At 33.3% G+C, this 20762-nt stretch overlaps 1 protein-coding gene across 4 annotated transcripts in view; it reads right to left on the minus strand.

Moving 5' to 3' along the window:
* Window positions 1-20762, minus strand: part of LOC115881313 (phospholipase B1, membrane-associated-like) — an 81733-nt gene that overhangs the window by 21280 nt on the left and 39691 nt on the right. For all 4 annotated transcript variants that reach the window (XM_030898748.1, XM_030898745.1, XM_030898746.1 and 1 more), the window contains exon 2: window positions 19622-19795. In XM_030898748.1, the coding sequence (XP_030754608.1) occupies window positions 19622-19741 (120 nt within the window). In that variant the 5' untranslated portion in view covers window positions 19742-19795. The remainder of the gene's footprint in view (window positions 1-19621; window positions 19796-20762) is intronic.

Below are 20762 nucleotides of genomic sequence, written 5' to 3' on the forward strand. Positions count from 1 at the left end.
TATAAATTCAGTAGTACTACAACAAGCCGAAAAACAACAAAGAAATTTATATACATGCTTTATAGACTACCAAAAGGCATTCGATTCTGTGCCGCACAGCTGGCTCCAGAAAACATTAGAGATTTATAATATATCACCCATAATACGAAATTTTCTGTCACATATAATGAAGAGTTGGAGAACCGTCATACATCTAAACCAAGAAGACAAAAGTATTGTAACAAAGGAAATTCCAATAAAGAGAGGAATCTTTCAAGGGGATTCTTTAAGCGCGTTGTGGTTTTGCTTGGCACTCAATCCACTTTCCAACATACTAAAACAAACCAAACATGGATATCAAATTAGAAGCCAAAAAAGAACCTTGCATACCATAAACCATCTGTTCTATATGGATGACATAAAAATATACGCTGGAACCAAACCACAACTAGAGTCACTCATTCATATAATAAGTACATTTAGGGATGACATCCATATGCAATTTGGAAATACCAAATGTAAAACAACGTACATTGAAAGAGGTAAATGGAAGGAAATTGATCCTATTCAAACAACAACAGGTGAATACATAACAAATATGTCAGAGAACGAAACATATAAATATCTAGGATTCAATCAAAGTACGCACATTGAACAAAGAAACACAAAATTAGAGCTCAAAAACTCATTCTCTAAACCAAACCAAAACAAACATATTGAAATCAAAATTAAACTCGCGTAATCTAACAAGAGCAATCAACACATATGTAATCCCTACACTAACTTACTCTTTCGGGATAATAAAATGGTCCCAAACAGAACTAGAGGCTATGAATAGACTAATTCGAACATCACTAACTAAATACTGTATGAATCATCCAAACGCCAGCATAGAAAGGATTAATATAACACGATTGAATGGAGGAAGAGGAATTGTCAACATCAGAGAGCTATGTGAGAAACAAATAGAAGGTCTTACTAAATACTTCCAGACAAAATCAAACAGTTCGCTACATACAGCAATAATAAACGCTGATAATAACTATACACCACTACATCTAAAAATACTTCCACAAAACCATGACCAACAAAGCAATCTCGAAACAGAACTAATAAACAAATGGAAATCTAAAGCTTTACATGGAAAACATATTGCAGTAATTGAACTACAACATGTAGACAAACAGTTAAGTCACATGTGGCTCAAAAAGGGACAGCTGTACCCCGAAACGGAACGATTTGCGATAGAAATCCAGGATCATGTCGTAAATACTCTGAACTATAGAAAATATATATTAAAAGATGGAACAGTAACATCAGACTCGTGCCGAAAATTACACCTTGCACCGGAAACCATCGAGCATATTACAGCAGGATGTAGACTTCTGGCAGCAACAGAATATACAGACAGACACAATAACGTTGCAAAAATAATTTACAAGGGACTGATTAATGTACACAAAATACAAACCATCGCGACCCCGTACTACCAATACCATCCACAATCAATAACTGAAAATGCATTCTATAAAGTTTATTACGATCTTCCCATTCACACGGATAAGACAATTAATGCCAACCCACCAGACATAGTATTTATAAACAAAACAAAAAAACAGTATATCTCATTGATGTATCCATACCCAATAATAACAACATAGAGCAAAAGTATAGAGAAAAAATCGATAAGTACACACCACTGGCTGAAGAGATTGAAAGAATCTGGAAACAAGAAAAAGTTGTTATCATACCACTTATCATGTCCACAACGGGAATAACACCAAAAACATTTATACCGCTACTGAAAACCCTCAATATACCGGAATACACTCACACTGAAATACAAAAAGCAGTACTTAATACATGTGCCATAGTAAGGAGATTTCTCAGTGGAAACCATGCACCTAACATACGACAATAGCCAACTATAGATTAAGAATCTTCAAACTTGGCTTAGCCCGTTGGAAAGATGATCTCCGACAAAGTCGAGAAAATGATACAGATGAAAATAATAATAATAATAGCTCCCGTATACAGCGTTTAACGCCTTGGGAGTAGCAAGGTACAGCTTGCCATACTAGAGCCGTTCGGTATACAAGGAAGGTAATGTGGCTAGCACTACGCTTCAACCGCCTATTATTACCTCAGGATTGTGAATCCCAGGTACTCATTTAAGGCTGACTTAGGTACCCAAACTATTTTTATTTTAATAAAAATAGTCGGCTGATGCAATGCCGGGTGTGGGATTCAAACCCACTACCTTCAGATTGGTAGACGAGAGCCTGTACCTCTACGCCACCGGGCACCTTCCTATCTTTTTTAAAAAGCTAATAACGTGGATACTGAACCCTTCATATAGCTCATTAGCCATAACTTATCATTGCCTAAAATAGAGAATAAGCTATCGCTCTGACATAGAATGTGGTCTGTTTCTTCTTCTGATTGGCAAAATCTGCACAGGACCACGTTCGTCAATCCCATCAGCTTTAGATGGCTATTAAACTTGGAATGCCCTGTTAGTAGAACGCCTTTTTAGTAGAAACTTCCTAGTAGAAACGCCCTACAGTTTTGACAGTCTTGATGTCTCATTTTCTATTATAATATGTTTTCTCCTGTTACTGCCTGAGTACTTTTTTTCACCATTCTAGCAACTTGTTGACCACCCATTGTTTTGTCGCCATTCTTGTAACTGCTTTTGCACCGCTGTAGAAAAATTCTGGACCAATAAATAGCATCGATGAACCTTGTTTAGCCATTTCATATGTCCGTGCCATGTTAGAGCATGCATTTCCGGAGATCCAGCAATCGGCTAGCTTCGATGCCTTTTTTGTCTTGATAATTATTAAAATATATTCTTAGAATTTTTGACATAAATTAAACTAATTATTTATTATTGTAAAAATTATATTTTAAACGCATGTTTTGTAATTTTCCTAGCGAAATCGGTGCTTCCCTTGCACCTATATGCAGCACGCCTCTGGTCATACGAAACGATATGTGTCCAAATGTTACGGATATTTCGGCGACACCAATAAATCTGCGATTTTCGACACGCCTCTCATTAATATTTCGTCAGGAATTTCTTTATTTGTATCGATGGAAAAGAAAGCTAATTAAGCATACAATAGTTACGTCGCTATTTGCATTTCTTTTCATGCGTCACTAATGCGAATGATTTTTTTTCTTAATGCTAAACTAACATTTAACATATTGTTTTTGATGCCTTACACATATTATACTTGGCGAAAAAAAAATCATACTGTATGTTAGACTGCTATTACCTCTAGTACCTAGATTAAATATTACGGAGTCGAATTTTAGCTTATTCAACTACAACTTTTAAAATCCATTGTATATTATTTCTTTTGCTTAATAATTGTGAGACTGGGCCTTTAGTATAGCTCTGCTCTTTGCATAATTACTTATAGTCCAGGAGGCAGTGAAATTTTGTTTCAGCAGTGAAATTTTTTTACTTATTTACCCAGTGGATGAATATATGTATAATAGTTTGTTTGGATGGTGACATTAAATGACAATTTGTGCGGCTGGCTAAAATTTTCGGATGAATTTTCTAAATAAAATAAAAAGTCCACTTATTTTTCCAGTCATAAATATTTGACATTTATTAAAATGAATCGTTTTATTAACGGAAATAACAGTCTGACACATCCCAAGTGGTGGAAAGTTAGTCGGGCTGAAAATTTGCGGATCCAAAAATTTTACAGATTTTTGTAATCCGTAACCTTTATTTTCTCAAGGTTGAAATTTAACGTATCATTTGATACTATCATAAACTATAATCAAAAGCAAGTCTGAATTTATAAAATTGACAAAATTGCAAAAATTACAAAATTTGTCACTTATTTTCCCGGATTTGAAAATTTGTCACATGACAAATAATACTATAATTTCATAGAAAATACACGTCTGGCTGTTATTGACAACCACGAAAGCCTACCATTCGTCCAGGCGCACCTGACGAGCTTTGGACGAGTCTGGCCAGGCTTTTGGGATGTTCGACATGAGCCAGATTATATTTGCATCTGTAATAATTTAGACTATATTTGCAGCTTTAATAATTTTTATCCAGTTTTTCACCTGCCAGATATATTTTTTTCTTAACAGCACAACATCTCTCACTAACAGAATTATTTTTATCAATGTTGCGTTTATTAATCCTCCGGTACATGTAAACACACCGGAAAAATCTAGGGATATCATTTTATTAAAATTAAAAATAAATGTTTTAAATAAACAACCACATATTTCTAGGCCGATTCTTTCTACTTCGACTGAAATGAAGTAGTCACACTTGTAATTTCTAAATTTCGCATGTTTGCAGAAGTTTTTGTGTATTTTTTGTCAAATGTATAAAAATCAATTGTTCGAATTTAACCTGTACTGGCTATGTTTTTATGATAACTGGCCAGAATTCATTCAAATAACTTTGTTTAGTATAAACAACGTTATGGAGCGTAGACATCTTAATAGAGACGAAATGCTAAGGGCCGTGGGTATGCTCGAAGCTGGAATGCGTCAAATCGACGTAGCTAGAGCATTAAATACAACGCAAAGTGTAATATCGCGATTAAGTTCACGCTACCGTGAAAGTGGTGATGTTGCTGAAAGACACACAGGGCGACATCGCATTACTACCCCTTAGCAAGATCATTTTTTACAATTAAATGCTCGACGCCGACCCACTCTTACAGCACACCAGAGCTTAGTTTAATTCTCCAGGAAACACATAACGTAACCCTTAATCCTGACACTGTTCGCAATATATTAAGAGAGGTCAACTTAAGAAGCAGTCGTCCCTGGAGAGCTCAACCCTTAACGAGAGGAAATCGATAGGTACGATATTTGTGGGCTCAAGATCATGTTCAGTGGTCGAATGAACAATGGGCCAATGTTCTCTTCAAGGATGAGTCACGCTTTGGAATTCATCCGGATTCGAGAAGGCTTAGGGTATGGAGAGAACCAGAAAATTTTATTCGGTTGGATCATGTTCAGGCAGTGCACCCTTATCAACAATTATGGTCTGGGGAAGAGTCCAGTTAGGCCGAAAAAACGATCTCGTTTTTCTTGAAAGGTTTCTAACAGGAATCACATACCGTGATTTAATCCTTGAGCCTGTCGTGTTACCATATGCCAATGATTTTGGGAGAAACTCATTCTCATGCATGACAATGCACGGCCTCATACAGCCAGAGTGGTAAGCGAGTTTATCAACGCTCTTCAATTAAACATCTTACCCTGGCCGGCACCATCTCCTGACCTCAACCCCATCGAGCACGTATGGGACGCGGTCCAAAGAAGAATTTTGAGAATGGGTATGCCTCGTGAAACTCGTAGGGATCTGGTTCGGGCCGTGAATGCAGCGTGACAGGCTGTACCTCAAGAAGAGATCGACAACCTGATCAGGAGCATGGAGAGACGATGTAGGGTTGTAATGAACAGTAGAAGAGGCCATACCCTTTATTAAGTAAAAATGGTTTTATCTTCTTTTTTTTAATTTACAGTTTAGAATAAAAAATATTTTGTGTATTTGTCTGAGTTCAATAAAAATCAATATAAATTTGGAAATTTCGGTAAATTTCGCATTTTTATTTTCAAAACGTCCTCTAAACCATTTGTTTATTTTAATTTTACTATATCAGAAATGCAAAAAATAAAATTACTGACGATGGCTGGATAACATTTTCATATCCCTAGACTTTTCCGGTGTGTTTATTTATGCTACAGGCAGGGATGTGTCTTAGCGCCTCTCCTATTCAACATATTCATGGTTCAGCACTCTCTATTATAGTGGACAGCAAACTGTAGGAAAGCTTACAACTCAAAAGGTACAAGGATATTTTCCATGAAAACTTAAAGGGGATAAGCATGCAGAATCAGTACGAGGAAGCAAGCACAATAGAACACAATGGAGAAGAATTGTCAACTCAGTTCAACGACAACTAAAAAGTAAAGAGGCAATAAAGTAATGACATTTTTAAATGTCTAGAATGCGGAAGAGAGATAACATTATGTATCGGGGCTTTTCCTTCGGCGAAAGAATACGCCTTGCGTAACCATCTTTTGAAGCGTGTGAAATACTTGTCAACGAGTAGGAGCAGTAAGTAAGTAAATAATCAACGCTACTGGTGGGAATTTTGTTTGTTCCCAGGTTACTATTGCATTAAATGATCTGTTATAGAAAATATAAAAAAACCGAAGAAGCACCACAAGCCTTACTTCCACCTAAAAGTGAATCCATTTGCCAAAAGGAATATTAACACATTTCACCTAGAACACATTTCCCACAAGGAATAAAATACTCACTGGGCTATGAAATGAAGATCGCTATCATTTTATACAGGGTGGTGCACCTCATTCGCCTCGGTTGATTATCCGAAAACGGAAAGATGTAGAAACAAAATATTTTATGGGTATATGTGGGGAGGTAATGTGCACAATTTAAAATTATTTTGAAATGTACAGGGTGTTTCAGAACTAAGATTAAAGTTATATTTTTTCTTATGGAACACCCGGTATTTTATTTCATTTTTGGATTCCTGGGCCCAAAAAAGGTATTTATTATAGGGGTTAAATATGTTTAAAATCTTTGGTTTTTGATATATTGACAGATATTTAAATTTGCATGCTACAATAGAATAGATTATTAACACCCTATACATTACTTTTCAGAATTAGTTATTGTGCTGAGTTTAAAGGTAGAGAAATAAACTTTACAGAAAAATGTTATTCCTTCCTTAAATGTATACAGGGGTATCAAAAATTGCTGGTCTATTTTAAATATTTATTTTACATAAAAACTTCGTTATTTCAAATTCAACACTATGTATTTTTTTAAATAAGTCGAAGCAGATTTAAATGCTCTTTCAAACTATATTAGAATTATTTATATTTATCAGATTTTGATTAAAAAGCGATTTTTCAATAAAATTGTAATCAAGATGGCTAGTGTTGTCATGGCAAGTTTCTAGTTAGTAGTTAGTAGCTACTTTCAAAATCGAAATTAGTGTATGGACTTATTTAAATTTATACCAGTTTACTTTTATTTAATTTACCTACAATAGTTTAATTAATAATATTTAGTAAATATGTGTTTATTATTCTATCAAGAAAAACGAAGAAGTAGTCTTTGAATTATTTTATGATGACTTGTAGATACATGGATTTTCTATAAAACAGCCAATTACGGCAAATTAATTTTCTTCATTTCCAACGACAGGTTTCTGCCTAATAGGTTTTTTATAAACCACACTACCATCTCTGCGAAATAGGACAAGAAGTTTTTCAAAGAAACTCTTATCAGGAAGATTCCTATTTGGATATCTGTGAGCATAAGCCCTTGAGGCCAAGAAAGAATTTTCCTCACAAAATAATATCACTAGTAACATATCTTTCAACACTTTTTTTATGCTTACGTTTATTACAACATATTCGTTCCGCCAGCAGATACTGCTTTATTTTTCTTGATAAAATAATGAATACTTACTTATTAAACTATTGTAGGTAAATTTAAGTAAACTGTTATAAATTATAAATAATAATGTCCATAAACTAATGTCGATTTTGAAAATAGTTACTAACTGTCACTAGAAAATTTCCATGGCGACTCCAGCCATCTTGATTACAATTTTATTTAAAAATCGCTTTTTATTCAAAATCTGAGCTAGATAGGTATAGGAAACCCTAATATAGTTTGAAAGAGCATTTGAATCTGCTTCGATTTATTTAAAAAAATACAGGGTGTTATATTTGAAATAACAAAGTTTTTATATAAAATATATCCTTAAAATAGATCAGCAACTTTTGATAGCCCTGTATAAATTTAAGGAACCAATACCATTTTTTAGTAAAGTTTATTTCTCTACCTTTAAACTCAGCATAAGAATTAATTCTGAAAAGCAATGTACAGGGTGTTAATAGTCTATTCTATTATAGCATGCAAATTTAAATATCTTTAAATAACTCAAAAACTAAAGATTTTAGACATATTTAACTCTTATAATAAATGCCTTATTTTATCCACAAAAATCCAAAAATGAAATAAAATATCGGGTGTTCCATAAGAAAAAATATAACTTTGGTATGGATCTTAGTTCTGAAACACCCTGTATATTTCAAAATAATTTTATATTGTGCACATTGTCTCCCCACATATACCCCTAAAATATTTTGTTTCTATCTTTCCGTTTTCGTATAATCAACCAAGGCGAATGAGGTGCGCCACCCTGTATATAAATTTGTATGGAAAATGTCATGGATCGTCATTTCCCAGCCAATTCAACGCCATTTTTTTTTTCATACGGTTCTAATTCCACAGAAGATGTTAATTCAGTAAGAAATACATTATTTTTTACTTCTCTTTTTCCAATAGGATCATATCGTAAGTATTTATTTCTTTTAAAAGTAGTAAAACAAAGAATGATATGTTTCAAGTGAAACCCATTTACACTCCTACGAACACTAATGTCTTACTTTACAATTTAATAATTACTAGTTACTTAACAAATAAAAACCATTGTGATGTTTCTGAGGGCAATAATCGTCACCATGGCCAATAAAAGTAAGTTCCTCAGTAACACAAATAAAAGTTGATCCCAGGAAAAACAATTCTGAATAGATTCAACAGCCACTTGAAAAACAGTTGTTTTACAAGAAATTCTTTCTCTACTTAAGTCTGTCTGTCTGTAACACGATAACTCAAAAACCGCTAAACCGATTTTAACCAAATTTGGCACAAAAATACTGTGGCACTCTGGCCATTAGTTTTTGGTGGCGTGGGGGGTTGGTAAGGGGGTATGGGAGGGGGTTAAAAATTTTAAAAAATCGTAACTCAAAAATTACAGTACCTAGCGAAACGCGGCTTTCAATTTAAGATTAGGAATAATATTTGCAACAAAATTTGTAATAACATCAAAATCAAGCAAAGTCGCAGTTTTTGAGATAAAAAAATGGAAAAAATTGGAAAAATTCCTTTACTTTGAAACCAAAAGAACTGCCTACCAACTTTTTATTAACATATTTTAGTATGGGCGGCTTATACGTGCCTCCCGGCGCCAATTTTTATATTTAATATGGATCTAATAGATCAATCACTCAACCTTTATTTTACGTGTTTAATACAAGACACTTATTACACTCGAATAATAAAAAATATAATGCAGATTCCTATAACAAAATCGAAAGAATTTTATAAAAATAAAAATATATAAATACAAATATATACAGGATAATCGAAAAAAAAACGGCGTCACAGACAAAGACGGAATAACAATCGATAAATTTGGCGAGGTCAATATTTAGAAAATGAAATTTGTCAAAAATTAACACTACCTAACCATAGAAAAATTAAAAAAGGTTAGAACGTTTCCAAATTCCAGACATACAAATCTATTTCCAAACAAATACTTTTACTGGAATTTTTAACTATACCATCTAAAAATTATTTTTACCCAATAAAAAATAAATTCCCACCTTATTAGTGCCGACTGGTAATAAGCGTCGTTAACAACTAAAGAAGAGTACGGGCTAAGTAAATGACGTCTAGGGCTTGACCTGGCCAAAATTACTAGCGATTGTCATTTCCCAACCGTCTTTGATGCCGTTTTTTATTCTACTGTATAAGACTATAATAGCTCTTTTTTATTAATTAACAAAGCAAACATATTTCTTAAATAAAATAATATAACCTTGCGTATCAAAAACTCGTATGTATTTTATTACTTTGTATGTAATTTTATGTAATTTTGTTACATATAAATACACATACGTATATATAAGGTGTTGCTATTATACAGAACAATTAACATATAATAAATAATGTTGCACATCAGGTCGCAACTAAATTTTCTTTTCAATTTTCTTCAATAATAATTAACGAGTTAAATTTTAATGTTAGTTTGCAACAGCATCTCATTTTACCTCTACTAGTGTTACCCACATTTATGCTCGAATTAAAAGTTGTTAATGTATTTAGAATATCATCATTCTTGTTCTTGTGCGTAGAACAGACGGTGTTAAGAAATCCTCTATTGAATAAATTAATTGGATTATCATGATTATTTGAACTATTTCTATAGTATCGTGATTGTATCAAATATTTTCGATACGAAGTAATATTTTACTTAAAGCTGATTTTTGTTGACACTGTTGATCACGGTTAGTTATGATCTGTTAATTGCCGCATCATCACTATAATCAATAAGTAATAATAAAGATTAGAGACATAAAAAGTCAGTGGAGCACATGTTTTTTTTTTAAATATTATAGTGATAAACCATATGCACGTCCCTGGAATATGTCGACATTTTTTTAGCCATAAAATATTTATAGTAACTTCTACCCTCAAAATTTCATTCGAATCGCTAAAAGCACTTGGAAGAAAATGATAATAAATCGAAAAAAATTGAATACTAACTTCCTGTAGCTGCGAAACAAATAAAAGCAAAATCAGGGCATTATTGATATGAAAAAATAATCTTATTCTAAATCATAATATCTTAATTAACAAATTGCAATACTATGGATTAAGGGGAGTGCCGCTCGAATGACTTAAGTCATATCTCGGCAACAGAAGGCAGCTTGTGAGGATTAATACGTCTATGTCTTCTTGTAAGCCTATAGAATGTGATGTTACGGCACGTAAGACGGCACGTAAATGTGACTTGCGGACCATTAAATTTTGCTGCGATTCTATGCCTGAACCTATCAAAAACTAAAGTTTTGTCATATAAAAGTACTATATATACAACTTTTTGTACTTAATAACACCACTACTGACGTCGTGGACCCTGTGAAATTCTTATAGGACTTCTCGTTAAAATGGGACTTGCACATCGAAGCTTTATCAAAGAGAAGTTTCTAAGGAACTTAACTTATCAAAAGAGAGCAGTTCGATATTTATTGGGACAGAACAGTAGAACTCACTGACAGAATTTTTTAAAAATTTCAAAATACTGACTCTTCCTTCTTTATTCATTTTTGAATCCGTTCGCTTAATCCGCAAGCACATATCTGCTATTCCCGAAAGGCCATCTCACAACTATGGAATGCGAAGCACGATCTTTATCTGCCACCCCCGAGCTCAGAACTAGTTAAAGGCTCAATACTGTACAATGCTAAAAAAATGTACAATCATCTGCCATTGAATATCAATTCCCTTTCATTCTTTCCCGCATTTCGCAAAGCTCTGAAATTATACTTACTGGAGAGAGTCCTATATGCGGTAAACGACTTTCTTGTTGATGTTTACTCATGAACAATTTTGAATTTTAAAATTTTGACCATCTCACACACTGGTTAAAAGTCTAGTATTTAATATTTTATATCTCTTAAAATTATATCCATTTACAATTTTTCTATTGTAAAATGTTATTGATACGCCTTTTTTGTGTTCTGCAATGTCGATGTATGTTCTATTTGTAATTTTAATGACTTAATTTTTTTTGATACAATCCAAATCGATTTGTATTGTATATTTTTTATTATTTGTATATTCTTTGTGCTTTTGTTTGTTTTAAGCGTTATTTATTTTTACATGAGGAATGTCCCCACGAGAGATGACATATTTTGTATATCAGTGTTGAAAAGAATATAATTACATTACAAAAACATAATTACTAATTTAATTTTTGTTATATTTGAAGTACCAGCTCATCTAAATAATTTATTTTAATACGTTTCACTTCAAATTTAAACTAGTTTTACAAGAATAAAACAGTAATAAATTTCATCAGGTATGTTTTCATCATTTTTTAATGCAGATTTGACATTAGTTATTTCACATATATCAAGTTATTTCACATTAATACGGCATTAGCATTAGCTTATTAGTGTTAGTAGATGACCTTCATCTAGGCAGATGGCTTACTTTTTAAAAATATTCATATTTGGGCACACTGTTCGACTCATTCAATGTTAGGGAAAAAACCGCAATGCTTATTATGAAACCGTATATTAGATAATAATATTTCGTGGCTTATCACTATCAGGTTCCAAATTAATAAAACAAATGAGTACAGTGACCCTGCAGACAATAAAAAATTGTCTTTATAAGACAAAACAGAAATGAGTTATTTGTTTTTAATTTTGATCTGTATTATTTTCAAAAAATATAATATAATATAAAATATAATTATTTCGATAATACTGTATTTAAAATATTTGTTTGAAAATTATTGTTATAGATAGTTTTAATTAGTTCATTTCGAATCTTATAATAACTTGTTTTTTAGGAAACGTTATTGACCACATAATATTGGGAAATATCGCCGAAAATATCGGGTCTTTCACCAACGACTATATAGCAGCTACAAGATGAAACACTAACATTTCCTCAATATCTCTGTTATAGCCATGTTATAGCTCTCGCCCCTGAGCACTGACTTTGATATTCAATTTTAAAGTCAAGACATTCAAACAATCAAATTCGTATTTAAATTAAATAAAACAGAAATTAGTAAGTAAGTCCTTAAATTGATAGATTTTTTGCAGCTAATAATATTTGTTTGATATATCCAAATGATATATCAAACAACTCCAGAGTTCCTAACTGGCAAAAGAGTACGACAGGGACACGCGATATCCCCAAAGCTGTTTACAGCAACACTAGAAGAAATCTTCCGTCAACTGGACTAGACCAACAAAGGATTAAAAATAGATGGAGAATATCTTAGCCATCTAATATTCCCTGATAACATAGTCCTAGTTCCCAATAGTCCTGAAGAACTACAAGCACAAATTAATGAAATAAAAACAGCCAGCAATAAAGTGGGTCTTAAAATGAATTTATCAAATACTAAAGTAATGTACAACGAACTAGTGGAATGAAAAGACATTTTAATAAACAACACTGGAAATAGTAAAAGAATTGGGGACAAGTAATATTCAGCTAGGGATCTCTACAACCAGAAATCAACAGAAGAAGTTAGCATGGAGTACTTATGGTAGAGCACAATCATATTCAAATCAAGAATGCGACTCTATCTAAAGAAGAAAACATTCGCCCAATGTGTACTACCAGTTATGACCTATGCATGCGAAAACTGGACACTTAAAACGAATAATAGAAGAAACTGCAGGTCGCACAAAGTTCAGTGGAACGAAATATGCTGGGAATAACCAAGAGAGACCGTGAGTCGCAAGAGAAAAGAATAGAGTGGATACGACAAAATACCCAGGAAGTAGATGTCATTTACAGAGTCAAATCCATCAAATGGCAATGGACAGGGGACCCACGAGGAATTAAGAAACCTAGAAGAATGCCAACATGCCTTAAGTTATAACCGTATGATTGTGCCAATGTATTTCCTAAATTTTAGGCTTTTTCGAACAAGATTTAAATTACAAAAATGCATTTTTTTAGTTTTTCATCTCCGATTTCAGCCGTGCCAACTTCATGGCAATTATGGTTGTGATCTCGGCCTACTCAGTAATAAGAGTTTCCCGGTTTTCCCCACAGAATTTGCATTCGCCGTTGCTACTTAGGTTCAATCTACTGAGGTATTCGTTGAGGAGACAGTATCCTGTTAATGAGCCATGTATCGTGCTTTTCAGTCAGAGAAAAGCTCATGAAAGAAAACGCCTTGCATGACCATCCTCTGATTCGTGTCAAATACTCGCCAGCGAGTAATGACAAAATGTATGTATCCTGTTAATAACTCCGTGACAATCCGAAGATTGTTCTTAATTAAACCAAAGAAAATCTTTAATTTTTTTCGGTTGTAAGTTCTGAGAAATGTCTTCGAATATCTTAGACCGTTGGAGGATTCCCATTCTTCCAGGTTACTGATGGAGTCTTCTAGGTTCTTGAGTTCCGCTTTAAGTTGATTTCCACTTGGGAAGCAGAACGGTTCTGCTCCAGTTAGTGGGGTGTTCGCTTATTTTCTAGCTTTTTGTTTATAAATGGGAAAAGCCTTTAGGGCCGGAATGTGGGGATCTCCCTTCCTACTCTGTCGAGAGGGAGGGTTTATCCACTAAAACCCCATCTTTTATACGTAACCCTAACTATCCTGGAACTGCCGTGAAGCATAACATCGGGACAGTAGGTGATTCTCAGTTATTTCATTCTCAATCGGAGTCTTCCAGGTTCCATTCCATTCATTTCCATATACACACATATCTTCCTTATCATTCTAATCATATCACAGCCTGTTTTTTTATCACAGTTTAGTTCTTTATCACAGGCAATAATATCACAGTACAATAACGGATTTTTGGCTTTAATCTCATCGTCTACTTTGTGTTTCATTATGGTATGAAGCATGGTGTTACCAACTGCGTTTTCCTCCAGCTTCGTTTGGTATATTTCTTCTGTTTCTTGCCTTATTGTTTGCCACCTCGGGTAGAGAAATATTGTATGACTCCTCTAGCTATCCACATTATTACAATAAGAGCGATTGTCGCTGTCCCTTTTGCCGATTTTTTTAGGTAGGTGCCAAAAACCCAATGCCCGGTAATGGCTTGTGTTATAAAGTGGTCTATATTAATCGTCTTGCAGTATATATATATATATATATATATATATATATATATATATATATATATATATATATATATATATATATATATATATATATATATATATATATATATATATATATATATATATATATATATATATATATATATATATATATATATATATATATATATATATATATATATATATATATATATATATATATTAATCGGTTTAAAACGTTCTACGTCTTCCGATGCCATCTCTCCATGCCTGTCTCTCCATGCACCGTCTCCGAGAGACCACGCATCCTGCCACTTGTCCAGTATAATATTTCTGGCCTCAAATCTAAATTGATCTCCATGTTTATAGACTAGACTTCTTTGTTCTGTTTGGAGCTCCATCAATGGGATACCGGCTAGGACCAGAATGGCCTTAGTTAGAGATGTTTTATATGCAGATGTTACTCTCAACGCTATTTTACGATTTATGGAGTCTAAGATATGTTCGTAAAGTTTATATTTTAGAGATCTCTCAGATATGGGAGATGTATACAGAACCGTGGACGACACCACAGAGGCCAGTATCCTCCTCTTTTAAACCTGCCACCGCTGCACCGGTCCCTTAAGATTAGACATACCTCTGGATAGCTGCTTTATTTTTTTCATGAAGTTTTCGGATATGGGTGGTCATCCGCGCGTCTTTATCTAACTAAACTCCCATGAATTTTACTGCTCTTGTGATTTTAATGTTATTATTGCACCAGTATTGCACCAGCTAAATTCTACCTGCTTCATCCTTGTTGACCTTCTGTCTTTCCGCCAAAATGACTATTTCAGTCTTATTGGTAGCTAACTCTTTGCCCATCTCATTTTGCCCAGCTAATTTTTAATAGTGTATGCTGCAGCAGTCATTCTTTCTATAAGCATATATCATTTTCTAGCTAGATCGTTTGCTTTTTCATTGTCTTTTCTCCCTTGGTGAGGAGAGTCGGAGGGGTTTATTATTTTTGTCTAATTGGTTCAGCTTCTCTAGGCAATCTTTGACCAACTTCCAATTGATATTACTGAATTGATCGCCTTTAATGCCATCTTGATAAGATGGCAATTTCTTGTTACCGACAGTTCCATATCTAAGATAAGTAGTACACATCTTTCGATAGCGTAGGTTTCTATTCCGAGTTTGGAGTATTTAATTTTCTGCCCAAATATTCCTCTCCATGTCCCTGCTTTGGTTTTGGGAACATCAGTATACCACGTTATGGAGAGTCAGCAATATGTAAACATTAAAAGTATATAAATATTTAGAGATACATTGGCTTTTTGAAGATAACTAAAATTAAATAGATGCATAAATTGTGGAAATAATACAATTATATGGTGATAATGGCTGGTTACTTAAAAATGCTAAACCTTGCACACTGAAAGTAACATTTACTAACTTAATTCGTTATACAAATTTCTAGTTTTGTCGACCATGCCGGGTGAACGTAAACTTTTCAAAATTCAATTTTTAAATCTAAATTTCCGTATATGTTTACCGCATATTTTGTACTACCTGTGTTATTTATTCTGCTTTTATATTATTTAATTGTATTATTTAACTATGAAGAATACTATAAATATTTTTTTGTCATACGCTCCCAAAAACAGCTATTTTACGGACTCATTTCAGTCCGTAAAATGTTTCTTTTTTATTTCAGGCCGTAAAGACATGTCATGGCAAAATTATGGACTAAAATGTCTAAATTGTTGATGAATTTGTGTGATTTTGTGACAAATTTCGAATGACATGTCAAAATGCGATGAAATAAACAAACTCGTTACTAAGATATGAATTTATAAGCCAACTTTTTCAAACATTATAATTTCAAATATGGAAAATTTGCAAATATGCGTTCTAAAAAACTGTAAAAAGCGTATGACAAAAAATAGTGTATGTAACACGTACCTAAATTATGTTTTTTAGGACTCATCTACTATTTCGGACTCGGCTAACGCCTCGTCCGCAAACAGTAATGATTCGTCCTAAAAAACATCATTTTAGGTACTAGTTACATAAATAGCTATTATACGATTGTACACAATGTATGTCTCGAATTTAAATTCCTAAATTAGCGAAGTTTGCATACATAATTTGACAAGAAAAACGGAGCTAAAGAGTTATTTGTGTCTTCTTTTTTGTAAAAACAGACCGTATTGGAAAATTAACTAGTAGCCAATTTATTGAATTGTATTCAGGGATATAAAAGTTTTGCAATAAAATTTACTATGAACAATAAAAACGAGCTAACTTATTGTAATTCACGAGTTATTAAGTTTGTTTACTTTAAATGTAGGAACACACCGTTTTGTTTTTATATGTATGTATAGCCGAGAGCTTTTTACAGCTTCATATAATGTTTTGCTTTAATCTTCTATCCGTCGAATAATTTTGATAAAAATTGTACCGAATAAAAAAACGGAATAATGCAATTATTCCGTTATTAAATAATGAAATCTTATGTTACGCGGACGAAGTACGAGGCAAAAGAGCCGCCATAGGGCCTCGCGGCCGCTGTAGAGGGTCCCACTTGGGACTTGGGACTCACTCTTAAGGTGCGTCCACATTGCTCGCGAGCAGTCCGAACTAATACACGAAACACGAAAAACATGGCAAACAGTCGGAGCGAGATGTTCGCGGTGCTCCACGTGCTTACGATCACATAAAATGCCTGTTTCGACTGTTCGGCTCTGTCGCGATACATCAAAGAGACGCTTCGGAGCCATGCGATCATATTTTACGGCAGCTCGAAGCGCTATATAGCTGTTTGCGTTGTTTGTTTAGTTTTTAGTTTAGTTTCATTCAAAGGATTCGGTATTTATTGCAGCATGATGATACTACCATGATTTTTCTTATTAAATAATAAACAACCATCATTCTACAGCAACAATTTTCTGTGATTTTTCTTTTTGATTGTGTATGTCATAAGATCCTAATTAATAAACTGCAGCACTATGGGTTCAGGAGATCATCTCTCGAATGGTTTAAGTCATATCTGAGCAACAGAAGTCAACTTGTGAGGGTGGATACCACGATGTCTTCTAGCAAGCCAATAGAATGTGGAGTACCACAAGGCTCAATACTAGGCCCTATTTTGTTTCTTCTTTTTATTAACGACATTGCTAACATAAACATCAGTGGCAAAATATGTCTTTTTGCGGACGACACTAGCTTCACTTGGAGCAACAAGGACATCGCGGCACTTCATAGGATTATATCAAATGACTTAATCACCATTAAATCTTGGTGCGATTCGAACCTCCTGAGTCTCAACATTTCTAAAACTAAGGCTTTGTCGTATAAAAACTCGTTGCAGCCTTTTGTACTTGACAACACCACCATTGACGTCGTAAAATCCGTAAAATTCTTAGGGCTTGTTGTGGACAATTCTCTGAAATGGGACATACATATCGAAGCTTTGTCGAAAAAATTGAGCTCTGCCTGTTTTGCATTAAGGTCTGTTTCTAAGGAGCTTAACTTGTCAGTGGCTAGAACTGTTTATTATGCACTTTTTGAGTCGCACCTCAGGTATGCCCTTCCATTCTGGGGTACGTGTTGTGCGGCTCAATTTGACCGCATTTTCAAGCTCCAGAAGAGAGCTGTTCGATATTCACTGGGACTAAACAGCAGAACTCATTGCCGGGGCTTTTTTAGAGAATTAAAAATATTGACTCTTCCTTCCTTATTTATATTTGAATCCGTTTGCCTAATACGTAAACATGTATCAGCTTCTCAAGAAAGGCCATCTCACACTTATCCACTCAGGAACGCGGAGCAAGATCTTTATCTACCTACCCCACGCTCAGAGTTAGTTAAAAGTTCAATATTATACAACTCGAAAAAAATGCACAATCACCTGCCATTTGAAATCAAATCCATAACATCATTTTTTTCATTTCGCAAAGCATTGAACTCTTATTTACTAGACAAGGCTTTTACGCCCTAAATGAATTATATTTGAATTGAAAATCGAATTTGATCTTGAAAACACTGGTCTAATGTTTGCTATTGCTATATTTACTAATGACATCGAAATTAATTTATTTAGAGGTCATTGATATTTTGCTATAAACTGGCTAAATATTTTTGAATATTATTTTAAATTTTTTGTTCTTTGACATTGTAAACATTTATAAGTGTTTATTTTAACAATAAGACTGACAATATTATTTATATAATGTTTTGTATTATCTTTTGTTTGTGTACCTTGTTTTTTTTCTACTTTGTTTGTTAGTTTACCTTTGTCTACAAATTGAAAAATTTTTTGACAATAAAGGCATTTATTTATTTATTTATTTTTTTGGTTCAGATTTACAAATATATATTAGTGTTTTGTTCTTGGATTAATCATATTAAATATATCTTTAATAAAATATAACTCTATATTTATATTGCCTACTTATCTTAATCTGATCTTTGAGAACTTTATTTATATTTCGGCATACGTCTGGTAGTATTTTTGAAATGCTTTGCTTGGAAACTTTGAATAAATAACCCAAACTGGTATGGTGAGTCTGCAGTTGCAAGGAATCTTAATATTATGGGTTATGGCCAATCTTTCTTTAACTCTTTCTTTAACCGGAATATACTTTCTAAAAGTTGTATTTTCTCTTTCTATACGGAGACCAACTAAGTTAATAAGTCTTTCAAAATCAGTAGCGGACATGCAATAAAATTTTTTAAAAGACATTCTGTCTGTAAATCTCGTAGAAGTTTTCTTTCACTGTGTTGTGATCTACTTTTGAAATTATTAGACATCCAACACCGCCTTTTTTTCTCTTTGTCTCCTTCGTTTTGCAATATAATGATCTCACTAGCAGCCGCTATTAAAAATACTCCGGTATCATCCGGTCCGAACAGTACGAACGCAAACACTACATTACAATGTGGACGTCGTTGCTTGCGAGCCGAAAGATCTTGAGAAACTCGACAAACAGGAAGCGCAAGCAACGCAAGCACAATCAGAAGCAAGAGCGCGAGCATAATAACGGGCAATGTGGAGGCACCTTTAGTGAATACGAGGTAAAAGCTATTTGATATATAACAATGTCAACAGTCAATGTTTACAATCATATTATTCAAATTTCTTTTGGTATTAATATAATCACTACGAAATATTTTACTTACCATAGATGTTTCGCGAATTATCTGTTGAAATGTCTTGGGCCTTGACACTTGACACTGTGCATATCCGAAAATCCAAACTATATACATTAAACACTCGACAAATTTTTGTAGAGAAACCATATTCTTCGAAATAGGACATTCCGTGGCGATTCTGAATTGGGCAACTTCTTATATCTGCAATAAATATTCTATCGATTAATAAAGATCATAATATACAAGGTGGTCCGAATTGTATTCGGGAAACTTCGGCAGCATATTCTGCAAATAAAAATAAGTAATGAAGTTCGTATAAAATATCATGAAATGCTTTATTTCGAAGATATAGGTGTAAAAGTATCAATTTTTATTCCGATTTTTTCCAAAAAAAATTCTGAAGTAACGTCGATATTTGGATGAACTGATTGATGATGATTTGTGTCTGAGTGTTTTTTGGTATGATAAATTTGATTTCAATGTCAATATGACTCCTCTTTCTAAGGAACGCCACCTATATCTTTATTAACTGTTTTGAAGAATAATAACTTTTCTAGCATTAAAGTAAATGATAAGAAATATACATTTCTGCTATTTTTAACGTAAAAAAGGTATCTTGATAAAAATCGCTACCAGCAACCATTCTTAAGATATTTGGAATTATCAATACGTGTCCTTGTAACAAACAATGAACATGATTATAGAATTATCTGAATGAAATTATGAATTTTGGAACTTCTTATTTTTTAAATTAACCTTAAATTTTTCTAGAAAAAATTGTAATAAAACAGTTTCTATTGAACCTTTAGCACAAAAACATTGACAAATTTATTATTTCAGTCTAATAACGATCTAGTCAACATGTTTAATTTTTGTCAATGACGTCAGTAGTGTAATACAATAATACGGACAAAAAGTTATTATGTACTCTTGAAAACAGTTAAGAAACATGTAGGTGGCGCCCTCTATAAGTAGGAATTATATTGACATCGAAATCAAATTTTTCATGTTAAAAACACTTATACACCAAATTTCTTCTAAACTGTTAGTTTACTAATTATTTAGAAAAAATCGAAATAAAAATAAAACTTCAACAGACTGGCGCTGCGCCGCGCTGTGTCGAAATGAAGCATTTTGGACATAAATTTATACGAACTTTTACTTATTT

The sequence above is a fragment of the Sitophilus oryzae genome, unplaced genomic scaffold (assembly GCF_002938485.1).
Source record: "Sitophilus oryzae breed Bouriz unplaced genomic scaffold, Soryzae_2.0 scaffold_1716_pilon_pilon, whole genome shotgun sequence".
NCBI lineage: Eukaryota > Metazoa > Arthropoda > Insecta > Coleoptera > Curculionidae > Sitophilus > Sitophilus oryzae.